The 22,859-nt window shown below is 36.7% G+C and overlaps 1 protein-coding gene across 4 annotated transcripts in view; it reads left to right on the top strand.

Moving 5' to 3' along the window:
• Positions 1 to 22,859, top strand: part of ELMO1 (engulfment and cell motility 1) — a 641,324-nt gene that overhangs the window by 307,582 nt on the left and 310,883 nt on the right. For all 4 annotated transcript variants that reach the window (XM_087892439.1, XM_087892442.1, XM_087892440.1 and 1 more), the window contains one exon: positions 11,295 to 11,399. In XM_087892439.1, coding sequence (XP_087748565.1) covers positions 11,295 to 11,399 — 105 coding nt within the window. The remainder of the gene's footprint in view (positions 1 to 11,294; positions 11,400 to 22,859) is intronic.

Consider the following 22,859-nt stretch of genomic DNA (forward strand, 5'->3'; position numbering starts at 1 on the left):
GTCAGCTAGGGAGTCCTTGAATCTGTGCCTCAGGGCCGTCATGAAGTGGTTAAAATTTCGGAGCTCAGGGGCATCCACATTGTGGAGGGTCACCATCCACCATGCAGCAGCCCTCACCAGGGACAGGGTGATGACCCTGACCCTCTCCCTTTTTTTGGGGAGAGCCCTCTCATACTCTTGCACATACCCCAGTTGCTGAGGGTTTCCATCAAATTTGATGCCTGGGGGGGTGCCTTACGATCCAGCTGTGGATGTCCCTTCCTACCAGTGTGAGGAACTTGCACTCTGCCTGGGTCTCTCTGAAGTGGGTTCACTGTGATGGCAATGGGCTCATGGGCATTCTCCACAGCACCTGCAGAAATCCCAGGGGCTGGGGAAATGTCTCGCTCACTGGTAGCCTCCTCTCACCCTTCTTGTCTTCAGCGGCTCAGGCTCCGGCATCTCAAACTCCCATGCCTTGGAGGGCCTCCCTCATGAGGTGCTTGCTTCATGAGTTGGTCAGATTGGCCTGATGCTTCCTCCATTTTTTAGTTGTCATAAAGGGTTTCCAGCTTGCATTTCCACCCCTGCTGTCAACCGCCCTTGATAAAGGTGACTCCTTAGGTTATCCGGTCCCAGTCCTCCTTCCTCCTTACACTGATGGACCACCTTGGCTTTGCGAAATTTCCTAGGATGATTCCATCCTTTGTCCACATGCTGGGACTTTCATCGGGTTGAACTTTGATGGGGTCTTCCTCTCCACATTTAGCTTCTTTGTGATCACTGTCATGGTTGGACATTCTTTGCCTGGTTCCCATGGTAAGTTTGGAGCCTCTCCGGGTTGACCACTATTCAAATTCTGCCTATTGTAAGGTCCTGCCTCACCAGCTTTCTCAAAAAAGCAGAACTCTTGAAATGAATGGCATTTCAAAAGGAACTTTTATTGGAAGACAGTGATAGCAGATAGAGTGTAGACAGAATCTGAATTTCACGCACTGGTGTGTTAAGTTAAACCGCGCCTTTCGAGGCCTCTCTCAATGTCCAGTTCATTTTGAGCCAATCCAAAGGTGTGAAGGTATTGTGAGAACTTTGGGCTTAGATGGTAATAACAGGCAGTTACTAGGCAACACGATCTCGCTCCTCTGGTGGTGAGACAAAACAGATGGCCCAAGGCACATTCTTTCCCCCTCTCAACATCCCAAAGGTACATCAAAGCAGAGAAAAGGAACAAAGAAAAACCCCATGCAAGCGTAACTGGAATCTTCCTTCTTCCCACCAGAATGGCAAGGTTCCGATAGAGGTCTATGGGACCTGACACTGCCTTTATTATTTTTATAAATAAATGAAGATGATGAACATACCTAATATTCCTTCATTTTCCTGTTTCTCCACACCAACAATCCTGTGAAGTGAGTTAGGCTGAGAGAGAATAACTCAGCTAAAGTGTCCTAGCCAGCTTGCATTCCTAAAATGGGACTAGAAATCAGGATATCCTGGTTTCTAGTTTAGTGCCTTAACTATTAGACCAAACTGGCTCTATCTAATCTGAAAAATATTTTGGTATACAATGAAAAAAACATTTTTCTATGTGCTTGAAAGTAAAGCCATTTTCCTGTGGGCTTGAAAGGAAGTAAAATGTTGGCTAGAGGGCAGTTAGAAAGGGAATTTCTCTGTAGTCTCTTTTCAGTTGTTTTTTTTAAAAAAAAAGGTAAAATAGGAAAATAGTTACTTAACTATTCTCTCTCTCCTTTTTTTTTTTTTTTTTGCTCCTGATACTTAAGATTGGATAGAAAGCTGCTATCCAATATAACAAAACTAAGATGCAAATTCAGCATAGGCTTTTTTCACCTACCCAAATATAACAGTTCAATTCTCTAATAAAAATAATTATACAGGCAGATATTTATATTAGAGGAAAGGGTTGTTTTAAAAAAAAGGCTGGGAAAAAGTTTCTAATATGTCATATTTCAAGGACATGAGCCCTGCCAAATTACATGGGTTAGTGCAGTGAGTTTTTAGCAATATTGCTTAATAGCTAAATTCTTTAAGTACTGTATCTGTAATTTTTCTTCCTGTTCTAAGATAGAATAGCAATGAAACTTTCAGTGAAAATGGTATGAGAACTATTTGTTACAAAGTCAAGATTGAGTGAGAAATATTAAAGAAGGAATAGTGATAACGATATTCCTTCCTAAATCAACAATTAGGATACTGTTTCTTTAATTGTTTAAACCAAAAAGTTTTAATTAATTTTTTTTCTTGAAATTTAATTCCCTCCGTCCTTCCTTCCTTCCTTCCTTCCTTCCTTCCTTCCTTCCTTCCTTCCCAGGAGTCACTCACAGATTCACCTTAGTTGATCTCAGCACCCCGCCAGCATTTTCAGAGCTGAAGTCCTCTCTTATCTGACTATCACCACACGTGCAAACACAAGGACTTCATAGTATGGTTGGTGCAGAGATTCAGTAAGCCTTGCAGGAACTCTCAACCCACTTGCACCTTTAGACCTATCAGAGCAACAAAATTCGGAAAGAGGCTTCTCTAGGCATGCAAAAAAAAAAAAAGGCAGTTCACCAAATAGCAAACTAAAATCAGGGGTGAGGAGGTTGGAATTTGTTATATAAAATTTTATTTCTCGATAGACTGTAGCTTTTGTTTTACTTTTCTTCGGAGAGGAGCTAGGAGAGCAGGCAGAGTCTATGACCAGAAAGGCCTATGTCCAGCTTTGCCTGGTATATCATGACATCCTGATATTTCAATTTCTACATGAATCATAAATTGAGTGATCTTGTTTTGTTTAGGATTCTTGCTTAAGAAGAACACAAGTAAGAGAACAGTGTAGAATATAGAACGTAGTTACTGTATTGATAAAGTACTGTATCAGTACTGTTTGGCACCCAAACATAAATAAATAAATAAATAAATAAATAAATAAATAAATTTAGAAATTCACTTTAAAAACCCTCTTAGAAAATAATCCAGGAAAAAATATGCTAGATAATAAAGACTTTCGTATGTAATTTATTACATAACAGATATTTCTATCTCCAAAAGCTATTTTTTTAAAAAAATCTGACTGCTTTTATGTAGGGTACTGTATCCAGGACATGATTGACAAAGTAAAAATAAAAATATACTTGTAAGAAATAGCAACTACTTTGGTGCCATAAGCAAAATAGATGGCAATGATATAAAGCAGCCTTTCTCATCATTTTTTTTTTTACTCTGGAAGATCCTTGAAATACACAATACAGAATAATGGAATTGGAAGACCTTGAAGGTCTTCTAGTCCAACCCCCTGGCTATGCAGGAGACCCTATAACATTCCGGACAATAGCAATCCCCCTGGGGCTTCGGTTGGCTCATGACCTTCGCACCTTCCGCTGCGAATTAAAAACATGGCTGTTCACATCGCCCAGCCTGGACTGAGGGGTTTTTTGATCATTTTAATGGGTTTTAATATATGTTTAAATTATATATTTATACATTTATGTATTTTATGTATGCATATTTATGTATTTTATGTTTTATTGGGTTTGTTTTATTTGTTGTGAGCCATCCTGAATCCTACGGAGATAGGGCGGCATACAAATTATATTAAATAAATAAATAAATCCACTCTCTTCTTAAAGACCTCTAGTATTGGAGCATCCACAATTTCTGAAGGCAAGCTATTCCAATGATTAATTGTTCTCACTGTCAGGAAATTTCTTCTTTGTTCTAGGATCTCTCTTTGATAAGTTTCAATTCATTACTTTTGTACCCACTTTTGTTTGCAATTCATGATTATGAAATGTTTTTTGGGACTCAGGAAACCTGGTAGATGAGTTTCAGCATGTTAAAATTACTTCTGTCAGTGCTAGACCTGTGTGCCACACAAAGTTAAAAGAACAACTTTATTTTTCTTTTCCAGTCATAATTTCTCATGTAACCTTAAGGTTTCATAAATTTCCAATTGAGACGGATGATTTCAATGTTTTAAGAAGTTATCAGTTTTAAGTCGATCTTTTATATACTGTTGGCATTTTTAAAAGCACAATATTCTGTTATGTTGAATAAGTTTAATAGAAAAGTACCAACTTTTGTACACTATGTAACTTCTAGAGATAAGAGGTAATGTGATATAATAGGTTATATTGGCTCTTATAGATCTACAAGCCAACATCTACAATGTGATACTGTTATATGCATATCAATTAAATCATTTCAGTTAAAGTTAAATGCACATACTTCCAGTATTCAAGTTAAATTTCGCATTATTTGTTCTGCATCATACCAGTTTTCAATGCTAGATTTCTTCCATTTATTTCTGAATTCAATTCTTTCTGATGGAGTGATTTGCTTTAAAACAGTTTGAAACATGGTTTAAATTGTTAATTGGAAAACGCAATTTTGTTGTGTAATACTCTTCCATAAATCAGGTGTTCTACAGGAATATCTCCCTGCTTTACCTCATAACAGCTTCTCACCTCCTAGATGAATCAGGGAGGTGGGGAACTGTTGGAACCAAGTTTGGAGGTTAACTAAATCTATAGTTGTCTATCAAGTCTCAAGTCTCTCTAAGAGAAATGAGATCTGACTTGAGTACAGGTGGAGTTTTTACCTTCCAGTAAGTGATGGAGAGAATTCTGTCAATCTCATTCCTTAAATTATCCTATATTAAATCTGTGAGGGTTGTACTAGTTGCTGGCCTTTTTAAAAACAACATTAGTCAATAATTTTTGACAATTAAATAAGTACAGAGTAAGCCAACACATTTTTGTTCAACCACATGAACTGAAGTAATGGAAATAGATATATATAAAACATCAGCCATAACAAACGTCCAGACTTATCCATATTGCAAAGAATCCGCTCCTGTGAACTCGGATCAGAACTTAAAAGACGTCAAGAATAAGGACATACTGACTTATACTTCGATTACCGTGCCGACCGTATCAAAAGAAAGTCCCACAACCCACATCCTAACACCCAATCCTCCTCCATCCAACCCCCCATCGTCCTAAACTAGGCACGCACGCCCCAAACTTCCTCTATAACAACTGCAACCGACCTTAAATGCAAGCTACTTAATGCAAGAAGCCTTGTAAATAAAATACCTGAATTCCTCCTCTTACTAAATACGGCTATATTCAACATTATATTTGTCTGTGAAACTTGGCTAAATACATCCCTCCCTGATTCCATTACTACAGTAAGAGACTATCATGTTTACCGGTCAGATCCTGAAATCTGTAAAGGAGGTGATGTTGCTATCTTCTACAAAAAGGTCCCTACATCTAAAAAATATTCAAGTTACATGTGAACTTCTCTTCCTGAGACCATTGTCTGCGACCTGTCCTTAAATACCACACTTCGATTCTTACTTTGTTACAGAGCCCCAGATTACGACATCGAACATGCAAACAAGTTAACTTCACTACTAACCTGGGCAGCCTCCTGCCCACACCCAATAATCTTTCTTGGTGACCTTAACTTACAACTTATTAATTGGACCCTAAATGAATGTACAACTGAACCTATACATGCAACCCTGTACAATACTGTAACTAATCTGGGACTTGATCAACTAGTAACTAACAACACTAGACTCAACAACTGCCTTGATCTCATCTTCTGCAACAGTTTAAATTCTATTTATGGACTACAAATAAAAGAACCATTCTCCAACAGCGACCACAGCATGATTGACTTTTGTCTCAACTTACGCCCCCTCAAAAATCATCATAATGATGGGATTCCCAGTTATAACTTTAAAAAAGCCAATTATGATCTCATAGACAATGAACTCTCATATCTTGATTGGCAAAATCTATTCTCTGGCTGTAATACTGCTGATGACCATTACAAAATTTTCTTGCACGAACTCAAAAGAATCATTAAACTTTACATACCACTAATACCCCACAGAACCAGAAAAAATAAACCAATAGCAATAAGGAAATTACAATCCAGAAACAAATCTCTTTGGCGAAAAAACAAAATAAACTACGTAGCTAACTTCAAAAACCGCTACAAAAACTTATGCCAACAAATAAAGATTGAATGCACCAATTATCACATCAAGCAAGAAGAAAACCTTCTACGCACAAAATCCACCCGTGCCTTCTATAATTTTATAAATAACAAACTTAAAGACTCGAGATCCATCCCACCCCTAAAAGGACCAAACAATGAAGATTGTATTGATGAAACCGTTAAAGCCAATCTCTTTAACATGTTCTTCGGCTCAGCCTTTGTAAACAGCAACAACACATACCCAATATTTCCCAGTTATATTACAATTACAACGATTACGGTGATCTTATACATATTGATTTTACAGAAGACAATGTTGAAAAGGCACTACGCAATCTAAAGCCATCTCTACCTATTGAACCTGATGGACTATGTGCATACTTCTTAAAAAAGCTTTCCACTGCAATTGCAGAACGTCTAAGCATCATTTTTTTTTAATTGAAAAAGTTTTTAAATACAATTTTCCCCCTTTTTTTCCCCTCTCCCTCCCCCTCCCTAACCCCCCCTCCCCACCCATCCCCCCCTGTGACTTCTTCATAACAAAAAAAAAAACCTAATTCATAACAGATTACTTACTCCCTCCTCTAGATATTGACCTTTACTTACTAAAAATATTATTAATATTATAACAACCCCTTTATCCATACATATCAAAAAAGAGAAAAGAAAGGGAAAAAAAAAAGACATTATACTATGACATTATAAAATAACTTCTCCACTTTAAAACTATACGATAAGTCCTACTTTAACATTTAATCTTCTATATATATTACTATAACATTCCAAAGCGGCTTTCCCCATAAAATCTAGTTTAACATTTATTCCACTCTATCCATTTCCTCCACTCCCCTAAATATAACACTTAAAAATCCCTTTTCTTAGACTAATCAATCTACTAAATAGCTTATTCACCCACTATCATACAAAATTGCCATACACAACATTTCTTAACATCTTTGATTCACTGCCCACACTTCTTAAAAATATATGTCTATATTTTCCATTATATCTAAATAAAAAAAAAAGAAAAGACAATGACTTTAAATTTATAATCCATATAGTATCTTCTTTGAGGTCTTTCCACTGGATTGGTAGAACCAACATCCATAATCGGGTAACATAGCTTACTGGTGCAACAGTTTATTCAGGATCTTCAATCATATCTGCCCCCATCAGTAGTAAATATCTTCTTATATGTATAAAAGTAAAAACAACCACCCGAGTGACATTATAATTATATTCCATATAGTAATAATTGTGGGTTTCATCAGGATTATTAATTCCCATCATCGTAGTGGGTAACAACCCGATCTTCTGCATGCCCCAGCATAATTCTCTTGCCTTGTGATTCAAGATCATATAATATGTTTATCAACACAAAAAGAAATTCCAAAATGGATAATTCAAATCCATCAGTTTAAGGCTCGTTTCACGTCTCCAGATTACGGCCATGCAGAGATCTGCCACAAACCTCAGGATGATATTAACCAATACGTCGCCTCTTCTGTGTTTACACATAATCATTCATATTTTAAAATCACTGGCTTCACTGTTGCCTGATTAGAAATTTCTGTTTTTATGCCACCTATTTCTTTTTTTCTTTTCTTTTTGTGGGTTTGGTTTCCATCCTGGTTCCCTTTCTATAAAGTGTGTATCATCTGGTCGGTTTTTATTCTGCTTTGTAGATTGGTCTTGTTGGTTTTGCTTTTGTATCTCATATTTCTTTTTTATCCCTTGTATATCCCCTAATTGGTTTCCATGTTTATCCTTGCCTTGATAAGTCATCACATTAGGATTAGATGCCTCTTCTCTCAAATTTGTAGATAGTCCAGCTGGGGTATCCAATAAATCCAAAGGCAATTCATCTGGTACAGTCTCTGTAATTCGATATTTTACCTCTATTTCCGGCTCCTTCTGCTTATCCTGTATTATACCTGGAGATGTTAAGTTCATTTTCAACCTATTTTGATAAAATTCTTCCGCTCTTTCAACAGTATTTAGCTGATATCTTTCTCCTTGGTATCTAAATATAATACCCACTGGGGCGTCCCACCTGTAGGAGATATTTCTCTTTTTTAACTCATTCACCAGAAAACTAAATTTCTTCCTTTCCATCAATATCTTAGGTGGAAGTTCCTTGTAAATCCAAATCTTTCTTCCATACAATTGCAAATTAGAATTGAAGGAGTTTTGAACGATATTATTCCTAATCTCCTTATCTGTAAAATAAATCACCACATCTCTAGGCCATTGCCTTTGCTTAGCAATCCAGGAGTTGATTCGATAAACTCTGTCGATCCTACAAAACACTTCGTCAGGTTGAACCTTTAGAATCCCAGCTAGAAATTCAGAAGATATTTTCCTTAAATCATCTCTATTATTTTCCTGCAAACCTCTTAATCTTATCGCATATTCTGTAAAATTATATTGTACCATTAAGATCTCTTTTTCAATCTTCTGTTGCAGATTTTCTGCATTACCATACTTTTGATCAGCATCCATTTTAGGTTTTTCTTCTAAGCTATTATCCTGAGTGTTTGTCAAATCATTTTCAATTTTTTGAATTCTATTGTCCAATTTATCTTGAATTTCTTCCATTTTAGACTCTAGTACATTAGTATTTGCGTCCAACTGTTTCATAAATCCTGTAAAACCATTAACCACTTTTGAGAGTTTTTTCTCCAAAAAATCAAACTTAGATTTCACCAATTCTTTAATTTCCTGCTTAAATTTTTCAAATTGCTGATTCACAATCTCCTCCCTTCTTTCAATCTCCTCTATAAAAAATTCTATTATATTAAAGTCAGTTTTCTGAGACTGAAGAATTAAGACTTGTTCCTTTAAGTTGTTGGTGGGGGGATCCCCCCCCTTCTTGTTTATCTGACTTTATGAGTCTCAGTGCCATGTTTCCGCCCAGGCAGGCTTTGTTAAAAAAAAAAGCAAGAAAGAAAAAAAAAGGGGGACTTCTTTCCAATCAACAACAATATCAGGTCTCCAAGGGAAAAAAAAAGAGAAAAAGACACAGGAGCAAAGTTTTGTCTACAAATGTAGCCAGTGGTATTTATTCCGCTACATTGTAGTAATAGAAAACAGAAAGACTTCCCTTTCAGCCTCTCCTCCAGCCAACGCCATTTTAAAAGGCTTCTTTTTTTTCCTCTTTCTTTTCCTCCTCTCTTAAGTAATTTTTTAAAAAAAAAAAAAATCAGTAAAATACTTGCAGTTCAATATTACAGGTCCAGCTCACATTTTCTTTGAGTAGTCTGTTAAATTTGCAGGCTTGCTTTTGACGCCTGGCTCTGCATCAGCAGAGGTCTCCCAAAGCCCGGAGCGGCGGCTGGGGATACGGGGCATCTCATCCGCTCCGTCCCAAAAGTAAAAAAAAAACTTTTGGGACTCCGCAGAGAGTTCTACCCACCCCTGCCGGCTCTATCTCCGTTTCCTCATGGAAACGGAGTTTTTTCGAGCCGCCATTCCGTTGTGAAGGCGGCTCTAACAGGCGATGGAAGCTGACGATCCCAAAGGAACGTCTGGCAGCGGCAAACAGCAACCCGGAAGTCCATCTAAGCATCATTTTTGAAAAATATTTTAGTACCAGCACTTTACCCTACCAATGGTCACAAGCCAGGGTCATCCCTATCTTCAAAAAGGGAGATCCTAGCCTAGTTGAAAATTACAGACCAATCTCTTTATTTATTGCGTCACCTGCAAAGTCATGGAATCAATCTTTAACCAATCTATTACCCTACACCTAGAGACAAACAACCTACTTTCTAACAAACAATTCGGTTTCAGAAAAAATTTATCCTGTAATCTACAACTACTACATTGCAAAAACATATGGACTACGCATCTCGATCAGGGCAAAGCAATAAACGCAGTTTACATAGACTTCTGTAAAGCTTTTGATTCAGTGGTACACGACAAATTACTTCTAAAACTAAAATCCTTTGGCATTTCTGGTCTCCTACACAAATGGATAGCTGCCTTTCTGTCAAACAGACAACAAGTGGTCAAAACAGGAAGCACTATCAAATCCTGTACATGTTATAGCGGTGTTTCCCAAGGCAATGTCTTAGGTCCAACACTCTTCATACTTTACATAAATGACCTTTGTGATCATATTAAAAGCAACTGCATTCTCTTTGCTGATGATGTTAAATTATTCAACACCACCGACAATGCAACTACCCTTCAAAAAGACCTTGACTATGTGTCAGATTGGTCTAACAAGTGGCAACTTCAAATCTCAACCAACAAATGCTCTGTCTTGCACATTGGCAAAAAAAAAAAAATCAAAACATAAAATACAAATTAGATGGACATGTCCTTGTAGATGACCCACACTCTGTCAAGGACCTTGGAGTGCTCATTTCTAAAGATCTATGTGTCCAAGCCCACTGTAACAACATTGCCAAAAAGGCATTAAGAGTTGTTAATCTAATCTTGCGTAGCTTCTTCTCTGGTAATGTTGTACTACTAACTAGAGCATACAAAACATTTGCTAGACCAATTCTTGAATACTGCTCATCTGTCTGGAACCTGCACTGCATATCAGACATAAATACAATTGAGAGAGTCCAGAGATATCTTACGAGAAGAATCCTCCATTCCTCTAACTGCAATAAAATACCTTATGCCACCAGAGTTCAAATTTTGGGGTTAGACAATTTAGAATTACGCCGACTTCAGTCTGACCTAAGCATAGTACATAAAATTATCTGCCACAATGTCCTTCCTGTCAATGACTACTTCAGCTTCAACCACAACAATACACGAGCAAATAATAGATGCAAACTCAAGGTAAACCGTTCCAAACTCGATTGCAGAAAATATGACTTCAGTCACAGAGTGGTCAATGCCTGGAATGCACTACCTGACTCTGTAGTTTCTTCCCCAACCTCCCAAAACTTTAACCTTAAACTGTCTTCTGTTGACCTCACCCCATTCCTAAGAGGTCTGCATAAGTGCACCAGCATGCCTACCGTCCCTGTCCTAATATTCCTTTTTACTTATTCTTTTCATGTATTAAAATTATGTTTATAATATTACCTGTTATTTTATATATGCTTGACAAATAAACTTATGATTATGATTATGAAAGTATGGGGAAAGGCATAAGACAAAATTGTTACATCTTTCCTGTCCCTAATATTTGTTTGTATGCCCTAAAATGCAGGTATGTTGGGATAAAACAATATAGAAAAGTAAAAATGAAGAATGAAATGTTTTCTTATAGCATAATGAATGCAACAAAAAACATGCTTATATATTGCTGTCTCTTTTTTTTCTATGTTTTGCAGAATCATGTAAACCCAGCAATGGATTTTACTCAGACACCCCCAGGAATGCTAGCCCTGGACAACATGCTGTACTTTGCCAAACAACAACAGGATGCTTATATCCGGGTAAGGCCTCTTTCTTATCACAGGCATATTTATTTTTTGGTCTTTCTGTCCCTTTTTAAAAACCATTATTCTAGGAAGGGAAATGGGCTAATAATATAGTTAATAGGTAATGCAGAAAATAGTGCTGTAAAGAACCACATTTTTTGTATGTTTTGATGACTGCTCAGCAGTTATCTCAGTTTATTTTCAGATCAAAATAAATACCATGCTGATATATTATTTTAGTGATCTTCTACATATTTTGAATCCCAAAAGGAAGGAATTGGTTACGATTGATTTCATTTACTTATGCGGAATAAAGGAATGCTGATTCATTTTTCTATTTTCCAATTTTTGTTCCTACTCACTTTTTGCCTACATGCCTTATCTGAAAGCAGATAACTATATTTTGTTTGTTTTGCATATTATTTCTGACATTTTAGCAAAGACTTGTTGAGTAAGCTTCATAAGCTTTATTTAATCTTAGGAAATGCAGTAAAATGGAGAAGGTTTGACTGGCAACATAGTCATGCATCCCTTGAGATTTACATTTGGTGGGCTTAATTCCATGGGGATAGAAAAATTATTATCTCCCAGCAAAAGCAAGATAAAGAATTCCTCCCTTTATCTCAAACATCTTGTGACCATAGAATGTTTTGTTTAAAATTAGTTTCATGTCAAATATTCTGCAGGTTTTACTCAGATAGGGGATGAAACTAAAGCCTAGGACAGTGGTGGCGAACCTATGGCACGTGTGTCAGAGGTGGCACTCAGAGCTCTCTCTGTGGGCATGTGTGCCATCGCCCCAGCTCAGCTTCACCACGTTTCCCCATGGCATTTCTTGCCGTTGTTTGTAAAAGAAGCTCACGGAGGAAAAAGATCTCGCCTCTTGCAGAGCTGCCAGTGTTGTGATGCCCTGCTGGCCTTCTGGTTTTTGGCTCACTGCTGCGCGTGCACACATGCATGTGCACAAGAGAGAGAGAGACTTGCAGTTTGGGCACTCAGTCTCTAAAAGGTTCGCCATGACTGGCCTAGGAAATTTTTGTAAAGGACAATGTAACTAGTACAAGACAGTGGTAAGCATTGCCTTCCGTGTGCAATTTTACCTGGCTATAAGATAATTTAAAATAGTGACTTTCAGATCTGTTTCAATATCTTTCATTCAAACTCTATTAAATAAACAATGATTTCATAGTAAATATTAATTATGCAATAAAACCAGGATTTTCATGGCACAATGCATAAATACTTCAGTATAACAGTGTTGGAAGTGACCTTGGAGGTCTTCTAGTCCAACCCGCTGCTTAGGCAGGAAACCCTATACCATTTCAGACAAATGGTTGTCCAATCTCTTCTTAAAAACTTCTATTTTTGGAGCATTTACAACTTCTGGAAGCAATTGGTTACATTAATTGTTTTAACTGTCAGGTAATTTGTCCTTGGTTCTAGGTTGCTTCCTCCTTGATTAGTTTCCATCCACTGCTTCTTGTTCTACCCTCAGGTGCTTTGGAGAATAGTTTGACTCCCTCTTCTTTGTGGCAACCCCTGAGATATTGGAACACTGTTATCATGTAACTCCTAGTCATTTTTTCCCACATTAAACTAGACATACCCAATTCCAGCAACTGTTCTTTATATGTTTTAGCCTCCAGTCCCCTAATCATCTTCGTTGCTCTTCTCTGCTGCACTCTTTCTAAAGTCTCAACATCTTTTTTACATCATGGCGACAAAAACTGGATGCAATATTCCAAGTGTGGTCTTACCAGGTGATTACAAAGTGGTACTAACACTTCACATGATCTTGATTCTATCCCTCTATTAGTGTAGCTTAGGACAGCATTGGCTTTTTTGGCAGCCACAGCACACTGCTGGCTCATATTTGAGTGATTGTCCACTAGGAGTCCAAGATCCTTCTCAGTTACTACTACTACTAATACTACTACTATTACTACTATTGATTCAGTAAGTAAAGATGTAACAAAGAATTAAATGATGTAGGATGTATGGGTGTGTGTGTGTGTGTGTAGAGAGAGTTTATATTTGAAATGGAAATCAATCAAGTAAAGCTAATTATATCTTGTATAGTTTTGACTTTTATGTTTCATATTTTTATTAAATATTAAAATCAGCACCTATTTATTAAAAAGAGCATAATCTTTAGTAACCTTCTACAGAAGCTTGTTTTATTAGTTGACCTAGAATTAATTATAATTTGAATTTAGTTTATAGCCATTGTAGCATAATGGCTATAAACTAAATGATTTTTATCTATCATTAATTTTCCTGTATCCTCAATTTTGGAGGTTGTTCTGTAAAGGATATAAAGAGTCATTACCATTTAATGTAAGGTTGTTAATCTTGTCTGATAGTTTTATATCCACTTTTATGACATCAAGGAGAAAATTCACCTTCAGTTTTCAGTTCTCTCTATTGTTGCACCAAAACAGACTTTTGTTAAACTAGTTAGATATCTGGCCAGTTTGGAAAGTGTGGCTTAAGAAGAAATTTTAAATGTTTTAATTGGTTTGTATTTTTTTTTTTATTGCAAAAGTTTTACAATTACATTTTCACCCCTTTCCCCCCCCCCTCAACCCACCCCAGCCTTCCCAACCTCCCTAGCCCTCCCTAACCCTCCCCTCCCCCCGGACTTCCACACAGTATACTCATATCAAGTAAAAAAAAAAAAAACCCTTTGTATAAAACTTATATAAAACGTGAACCCCTCCCTCCCCCTTATAATTTTCTTTTTTATCTTCATTACATTAACATATATCTATCTTAATATATCATTTTCAAATGAAAGCTATTTGATACTTCCTAGTTTGGTATTTGTTCTGCACATAATCTATCCACTTTTTCCATTCCCATTCATAAGTCTCTTGTAAACAGTCTTTTAGATATGCTGAAATCTTCGTCATCTCTGCAAAACTGGCCATCTTCATAGTCCATTCCTCGATAGTGGGCAAAGCTTCATTTTTCCAGTATTTACCTATCAATAATCTTGCTGCTGTTATCATATACAATATCAACTTTGTTTCACCCAATGTAAAACCCTTAACTATACCCAATAAAAACAGTTGTGGAGAAAATTGAATTTTTTTCTTTAAAACATTCTGCATAACCCACCAAATTTTTATCCAAAAAGCCTTAACTTTCCTACAAGTCCACCAAACATGATAATATGTAGCATCTAAACAGTCACATCTCCAACATTTTGGCTGAACATTAGGGTACATACACGACAATTTTTTGGGGTCTAAGTGCCATCTATAAAACATTTTGTAAAAATTTTCCCTCAGATTTTGCGACTGTGTAAATTTTACATTCTGAACCCAAATTTTTTCCCATGTTTCCAACATCACTGGTTCTTCAAAATTTTGTGCCCACTTAATCATACAATCTTTAACTAACTCTGTTTCTGAATCCCTTTCTAACAAAACATTATAAAGCCTTTTAATATGCATTGGACCTTTCTCTTTTATATGTCTAACCAATTCTTCCTCATGCAACATAATACCAGTTTTTTGGTCCTCTTTCCATCTCAATTGTAGTTGACTATATTGTAGCCAAGTTAAGTTAATCCCTTCAGCCAACAGTGTCTGTAGTGTCTTCAGCTGCCATCTGCCCGCATCTGTAAAAAGAACCTCTTTGTATAAAACCCCCCCGAGTGACATTATATTTGTATTCCACAAAGTATGACCAAGATCCAGCCAAAGCGGTATTTTATAATCTCATTTGAATCGGTGCTTCTTCCAAACTCTCATCAAAGAGTCTCTAAGTATATGGCTTTTAAATACTTTATCCACTTCGTTGTCATAGAATAAGTAAGCATGCCATCCAAATTCAAGATCAAAACTTTCTGCATTCAGTATTCCAGTCTTTTTCCTTCCAAACCAATCACTTGTTAGAGTCAAAGCTGCTGCATCATAATATAACTGTAGATTTGGAAGTTTAAGACCTCCCCTTTCTGGAACATCTTGCATAATTTTCAATTTCACTCTCGGTTTTTTCTCGTTCCAGACAAACTTATTCACTCCAGTTTGCCACACTTTCAATTGCTTATCACTTTTAAGCACCGGAATCATTTGAAACAAAAAAAGAAATCTTGGCAAAATGTTCATCTTAACTGCTGCTATTCTTCCAAGTAGAGACAGCTGCAGTTTTTTCCAAGTCTCCATATCTTTTTGCAACTCTCGCCACAACACCTCATAATTATTTTGAAACAATTTCGTGTTTGATTCTGCAACCTGAACTCCTAGATATTTTACCTTTGGTACAATCTCAAAACCTGCCCTCCTCTCAAGCTCGTGTTTACGATCTTGTGTCATATTTTTAACTATCATCTTAGGTTTTTTTTTGATTCAGTCTAAAACCTGAAACTTTACCATAGTATTGTATAATGTCCTTCATCAGGATTATTGATTCCATTGGCTGTGTTAAGGTAACAACCAGATCATCTGCAAATGCCTTTATTCTGTAATCCTCTTGCCTTATTATTATACCTTTCAAGATATTAGAGTCCCGTATTGTATTTAACAAGACTTCTAGTGTTAAAATAAATAAGAATGGGGACAGCGGACATCCCTGTCTTGTTCCTTTTTCAATTTTAAACTCTGTTGTCAAACTTCCATTAATAATAATCTGTGCCTTTTGCTCTTGATAAATTGCTGAAATCGCCTGTATAAATTGATCCCCAAAGTCCATCTTTTTTAAAGTCTTTAGTAGAAAATTCCAATCCACTCTATCAAAGGCCTTCTCTGCATCCAAGAAAACCAGCACTGCAGGGATCTGTTTATTCTTCTCAAGATATTCTAATAAATCTATTACTTGCCTTACATTGTCCTTCATGTATCTACCCTCGATAAATCCCGCTTGATCATCATGAATCACCTTTTGGATTACTGGCATCAACCTGTTGGCTAATACTTTTGCATAAATTTTGTAATCAGTATTCAGAAGAGATATTGGTCTATAATTCTCCGGTTTTTTGGGACCTGCTTGCTCTTTTGGTATCAGAGATATATAAGCTGTTGTCCATGATGGGGGTATTTTACCCCCTTGTTGAATATTACAAAATAGATCTCTGAGTTGTTCCACCATTTCTGCTTGCAAAGTTTTATAATACACTGCAGTCAAACCGTCCGTTCCAGGAGCTTTGGCTGTTTTTAATTGTTTAATTGCTACTAATATCTCCTCCTCTGTTATAGGATAATTCATTCTTTCCTTTTGTTGGTCAGTAATTTTTGTAACTCTTGTATTATCTAAGTATTTTTCTATAAGTCCATTCTGCACATCCTCTTTAGCATATAGTTTGGTGTAATAGTCCACAAAAACTTCTTTAATTAATTTTTGTTGAAAAATTTCTTTCCCTCCAGTATCAATACTATCAATAGTCCGTATACTCTATTTTTTCCTCATTGTATAGGCCAACCATCTGCCCGGTTTATTGGCATTACAAAATGTATTATGCTTCGCATATTGTAAGTTTGTTGCAACTTGTTCCGCCATAAGCATTTGAAATTGGTCTTTCAGAATTTTTATAGCACCACGTATTCTTTCATCTGTTGGGTTTTTAATAAGTAACTGTTCTTTATTCTTTATTTCTGCTTCCAATTCAAGTCTTTTCTTTTGTCGATTCAGTCTATGTTTAGAGTTCATATAAATAAACACCCCTCTCATATAAGCTTTGCTTGCATCCCACACAATTTCAATTGGGGTACCTTTATTCAAATTTATTTCAAAAAATTCTTTCATGTACTTTTTAAGTTCTATTATATTTTTTTCGTATCTGAACAAGTTCTCATTTAATCTCCAAGAGCGTCTTTCAGTCTTGCCTATCTCAATTTCTATCCATACTGGGCTATTGTCAGTCAGAGTTCTTGGGAAAATCTTTGTTCTTTTTGTCTTAACAAGTAGATCATCTGACAACAAAATGAAGTCAATCCTAGAGAAGGATCTATGTCTGTCAGAAAAAAAAGTGTAGTCCAATTCTTTTGGATTATGTATTCTCCAAACATCTTTTAGTTCCATGTCTTCTTTCATATCAAAAAAAGTCTGTGGTAATCTGATTCTAGACTTTGCCAAACTCTTTTTATCTAATTTAGAATCAATTACTCCATTCCAGTCTCCCATAATTAAAATAGATCTGTAATCCCATTGCAGTATTTTAGTATGTAACATTTTATAGAAATGGTCCTGTTGTTGATTGGGAGCATAAATTCCAATCAGAAGAATTTGGCCATTTGCTGTAAGCAATTCAATTGCTACAAACCTACCATCTTCATCTGCTTCTATAACTTTAGCTGTTAACTTTTTATTTACATAAATAACCACACCATTCTTTTTTTGCGAAGTTGAAGATATAAAATGTGTTCCTAATTTGGAATTTATCAAATACTTTTGATCTTGAGTTGTAATATGCGTTTCTTGTAGACAAATTATATCATTATTAAATTGTTTCAAATATGCAAATAATTTCTTCCTTTTCTGTGCTAAATTCAACCCATTCACAGTCCAAGATAAACACTTAATCATCATCTTTATCTTTCTGGAGCAAAGAGCAGAATAACCGAATGTCTTCCAAAATCTTCGGTCTTGCTCCCCCCATGGCTCCAGTCTCTTGCATAGTACTCTTAGCTCCCTTTTTATCTTGTCTTTCCTGTTGTTGCTTTTCTTTAAGTTGCTTAGACTTAGCTCGATTTATCTCCAGGATAAATCAGGGATGAAATGTAAAATCTGTTACTACCGGTTCTGTAGGCATGGCTTGGTGCTGGTGGTGGGGTAATATGACTGGGTGGCCAACTTTTTTTTAAAACAAACTTTTCAAAGCATTTTTTCTAATGCTTTGAAAAGCCTCTCTGCCGATCAGGAACTCAGCTGGGGTCGTCAGAGACTTTTCAAAGCATTTTTTTTACCACCTCTTTGGCCAAGAGGTTGCAGGAAAAAAATGCTTTGAAAAGCCTCTGATGATTCCAGCTGAGCCGCGCGATCATCAGAGGCTTTTTTTTTTTTACTTTTAAAAGCATTTTTTCATTGGAAGAGGTTGTAGAAAAAATGCTTTTAAAAGTTAAAAAAAAAGCCTCTGATGATCGTGCGGCTCAGCTGGGCATGGCAGGGGGGCAGGGAGTTTTGCTACTGGTTCTCTGAACCACCTGCCGCCATCGCTACCGGATCGGGCGATCCAGTCCAAACCGGGAGCATTTCACCTCTGGGATAAATGATATATGATAACTTAGCTAGATCCTTATCACAGTCACTAACTTTTTCCCCAATAATTTCCCCCTCAACTTTGTAGATAATGAAGCATTAGGTGAAAATCAACATGAAGCTGATTTAAACTCCATGTAACTCGATCCACTAGACTGAACATTGTTATTCAGTGTCAGAGGTGCTTATTTTATTTATTCATTTTATTTGTTTGTCAAACATGTACAAGATAACAAGTATAGGTATGAACATAAACATGAACAAAGGAAATAAATACAGATAAATGGGGACAGTAAGAAGGGATGGTAGGCACGCTGGTGTGCTTATGCACGCCCCCTTTATAGACCTCTTAAGAATGGGGTGAGGTCCATGGTAGACAGCTTGAGATTGAAGCTGTGAGGGTTTGAGGCTGTACCAACAGAATTGGGTAGAGCATTTCAGGTGTTGGCCACTCTGTTGCTGAAGTCATATTTTCTGAAATCGAGTTTGAAGCAGTTTACCTTCAGTTTGTATCGATTGTTTGCCCGTGATTGTTTGCCTCCGTGCCTTCCGCCGTGCCCTTAAAACTTACCTTCTCCAACAAGCTGGGCTGGCCTAACAAATCCTTTAAATGATTTTAAATTTGTTTGTCTTTTTAAATTTTGGGCCAAATTGAGATATTTCCTTTTAATCTGTTCTTAATGTATTTATTATGTGTTTTTATTTGGCTGTACACCGCCCTGAGTCCCTAGGGAGAAGGGCGGTATATAAATTTGAAGTAAATAAATAAATAAAGTATTATTGTGATTGAAGCTGAAGAAGTCGTTGACAGGCAAGATGTTGTAGCGGACAATTTTGTGTGCTATGCTTAGATCGGACTGCAGGCAGCGCAGTTCCAAATTGTCCAAGCCAAAATTTCAAGCCTGGAGGCATAGGGAATTCTATTGTGATTAGAGGAGTCGAGTACTCTTCTTGAGAAATACTTCTGAACCCGCTCAGTCGTGTTAATGTCTGATATACAGTGTGGGTTTCAGGCGGATGAGCTGTAATCGAGAATTGGTCTGGCAAAAATTTTGTTAGCATTACAACGTTACCAGAGAAGAAGCTTCACAAAATTAGGTTAACAACTCTAAATGCCTTTTTGGCAATGCTGTTACAGTGAGCTCTGGAGCTTAGATCGTTTGAGATGAGTACTCCTAGGTCCTTGACAGAGTGAGTGTCATCTACGAGATCATTTCCGCCCAACTTGTATTTGGTGTTTTGATTTTTATTGCCAATGTGTAGGACAGAGCATTTATTAGTTGAAATTTGGAGTTGCCAATTACACGACCATTCAGACACATAGTCAAGGTCGCTTTGTAGGGCAGCAGCATTGTCAGTGGTGTTAAATAATTTTATGTCATTGGCGAAGAGGATGCAGCTGCTTTTAATATGATTGCATAGGTCGTTGATGTAAAGTGTAGGTCCTAAAACACTGCTTTGGGAGAGACCTCTGTTAACTGGTGCCAGATTTGATAGGGCCCTACCTATTTTGACTATTTGTTGCCTGTTTGACAGGGACGCCGCTATCCATTTGTGCAAGGATCCAGAGATGTCATTAGAACTTAGTTTCAACAGTACTTTGTCAGGCACCACTGAATCAAATGCTTTGCAGAAGTCTATGTAAATTGCATCTATTGCTTTACCCTAGTCAAGATGCATGGTCCAAATGTTTCTGCAGTGTAGGAATTGCAGATTACAGGACACATTTTTCCTGAAACCAAACTGCTTGTTAGAAAGCAGGTTGTTAGTTTCTAAGTGGAGGGTGATGAATCGGTTTATAATTGATTCCATGACTTTACAGGTCATACAACACAGTGAGATTGGTCTGTAATTTTCTACTAGACTAGGGTCTCCCTTTTTAAAAATAGGTATGACCGTAGCTAATGACCATAAGTCAGACAAGGAGCTGGTTCTGAAAGATACCTCATAGATTGTGCATAGAGGTTCGGCTAGGGCAATGGCAAGCTTTTTCAAGAAGTAGGCACATAATCCATCATGGCCAATAGATAAAGATGGATTTAGGTTACGTAGTGCCATATCAACATTATCTACTATAAAATCAGTTTGTACTAAATTGTTACAATTTGTTAAGGTACGGCTAGCAAATGGGGGGCAGCAGCCATTGCTGTCAACAAAGACTGAACTAAAGAACATATTGAAGAGGTTGGCCTTAGCAGCTTCATCATTACAGTCTTCCCCGTTAGGCCCTTTTAGGGGTGGGATAGTTTTTGAGTCTTTAAGTTTAGCGTTTACGAAATTATAGAAGGTTCGGGTAGATTTCGAGTTTAACAACCGTTCCTCCTGTTTGCAATGATAATTGGTGCATTCTGCCTTTATCTGATGGCATAAGGCTTTGTAGTGGTTTTTAAAGTTAGGTACATAGCCAGTTTTGTTTTTTCGCCAAAGAGATTTTTGGGGGGGATTGTAACTTTCTTATTGTTATGGGTAATTTGTTTTCTTTTTTCTTTTTTTTTTTTCTGTTTCTTTTCTTTTCTTTTCTTTTTTTTTTTTTTTGCTTTAGGGGTTATTTTTGGTATGTATAGGTTAATGACTCTATTGACTTCGAGCAAAAAAGTGTTCTCATGCTATATTACAATCTGTGAACAAAAGGTGCAATCAAGAGATGTGAGGTTGGCAACTATGAGATCATAGTTGGCTTTTTTTTTTAATTATAATTTGGAATCACATCATTATGACCCTCTTTGCAAAGATGAAGCGGGAAAACCCACTTTCCCAAATACAGGAGACAAGACCACAAAAGTTGGAGAACAGAGGTTTATTTGCTAGCAAAGGTTCAGAGCATTCACATGTCAGATTCCGAACCCTGGGCTACGCCCAAGGTGTACCTTTTATACATTTTGCAATTCTAGCCATGCCAGAGGCGTTACGCTTCTGACTCTATTTTGATATATGGGTACACCGTCTGTTACTTTCCGTGAACACTTCTGGTAATATGTTTCTTAGTTTTACAATTACATTTTCACCCCTTCCCCCCCCCACCCATCCCAAACTTCCCAACCTCCCTAACCCTCCCTAACCCTCCCCTTCCCCCAGACTTCCCTATATTATACTCATATCTGGTAAAGAAAGATAAAAAAAAACAAAACAAAAAAAACCCCTTAATATAAAACTTATGTAAAAACTTGAACCCCTCCCTCCCCTTTATAGTTTTTCTTTTTACCCTCATTACATTAAAATATTTCTAATAGATTGTTTTCAAATAAAAGCTATTTGATACTTTCTAGTTTGATATTTGTTCTGAACATATTCTATCCACCTTTTCCATTCCCATTCATAAGTCTCTTGTGAACAATCTTTTAAGTATGCTGAAATCTTCGCCATCTCTGCAAAACTGGCCATCTTCAAAGTCCATTCCTCAATAGTGGGCAAAGCTTCATTTTTCCAATATTTACCTATCAACAATCTTGCTGCTGTTATCATATACAATATCAGTTTTGTTTCACCCGATGTAAAACCCTTAACTATACCTAGTAAAAACAATTGTGGAGAGAATTGAATTTTTTTCTTCAAAACATTCTGCATGACCCACCAAATTTTTATCCAAAAAGCCTTAACTTTCCTACAGGTCCACCAAACATGATAATACGTAGCATCCAAACATTCACATCTCCAACATTTTGGCTGAACATTAGGGTACATACATGACAACTTTTTGGGATCTAAATGCCATCTATAAAACATTTTATAAAAATTTTCCCTCAGGTTCTGCGACTGTGTAAATTTAACATTCTGAACCCAAATTTTTTCCCATGTTTCCAACATCACTGGTTCTTCAAAATTTTGTGCCCACTTAATCATACAATCTTTAACTAATTCAGTTTCTGAATCCCTTTCTAGCAAAACATTATAAAGCCTTTTGATATGCATTGGACCTTTCTCTTTTATATGTCTAACCAATTCTTCCTCATGCAACATAATACCAGTTTTTTGGTCCTCTTTCCATCTCAATTGTAATTGATTATATTGTAACCAAGTTAAATTAATCCCTTCGTCCAACAGTGTCTGCAATGTCTTCAGCTGCCATCTGCCCGCATCTGTAAAAAGAACCTCTTTGTATAAACCCCCCCCGAGTGACATTATATTTGTATTCTACAAAATATGACCAAGATCCAGCCATAGCGGTATTTTATAATCCCATTTGAATCGGTGCTTCTTCCAAACTCTCATCAAAGACTCTCTAAGTATATGACTTTTAAATACTTTATCAACTTTGTCATCATAGAATAAGTAAGC

This window comes from Pantherophis guttatus, chromosome 4, assembly GCF_059756535.1.
Source record: "Pantherophis guttatus breed Tessera chromosome 4, ASM5975653v1, whole genome shotgun sequence".
Classification (NCBI taxonomy): Eukaryota; Metazoa; Chordata; class Lepidosauria; order Squamata; family Colubridae; genus Pantherophis; species Pantherophis guttatus.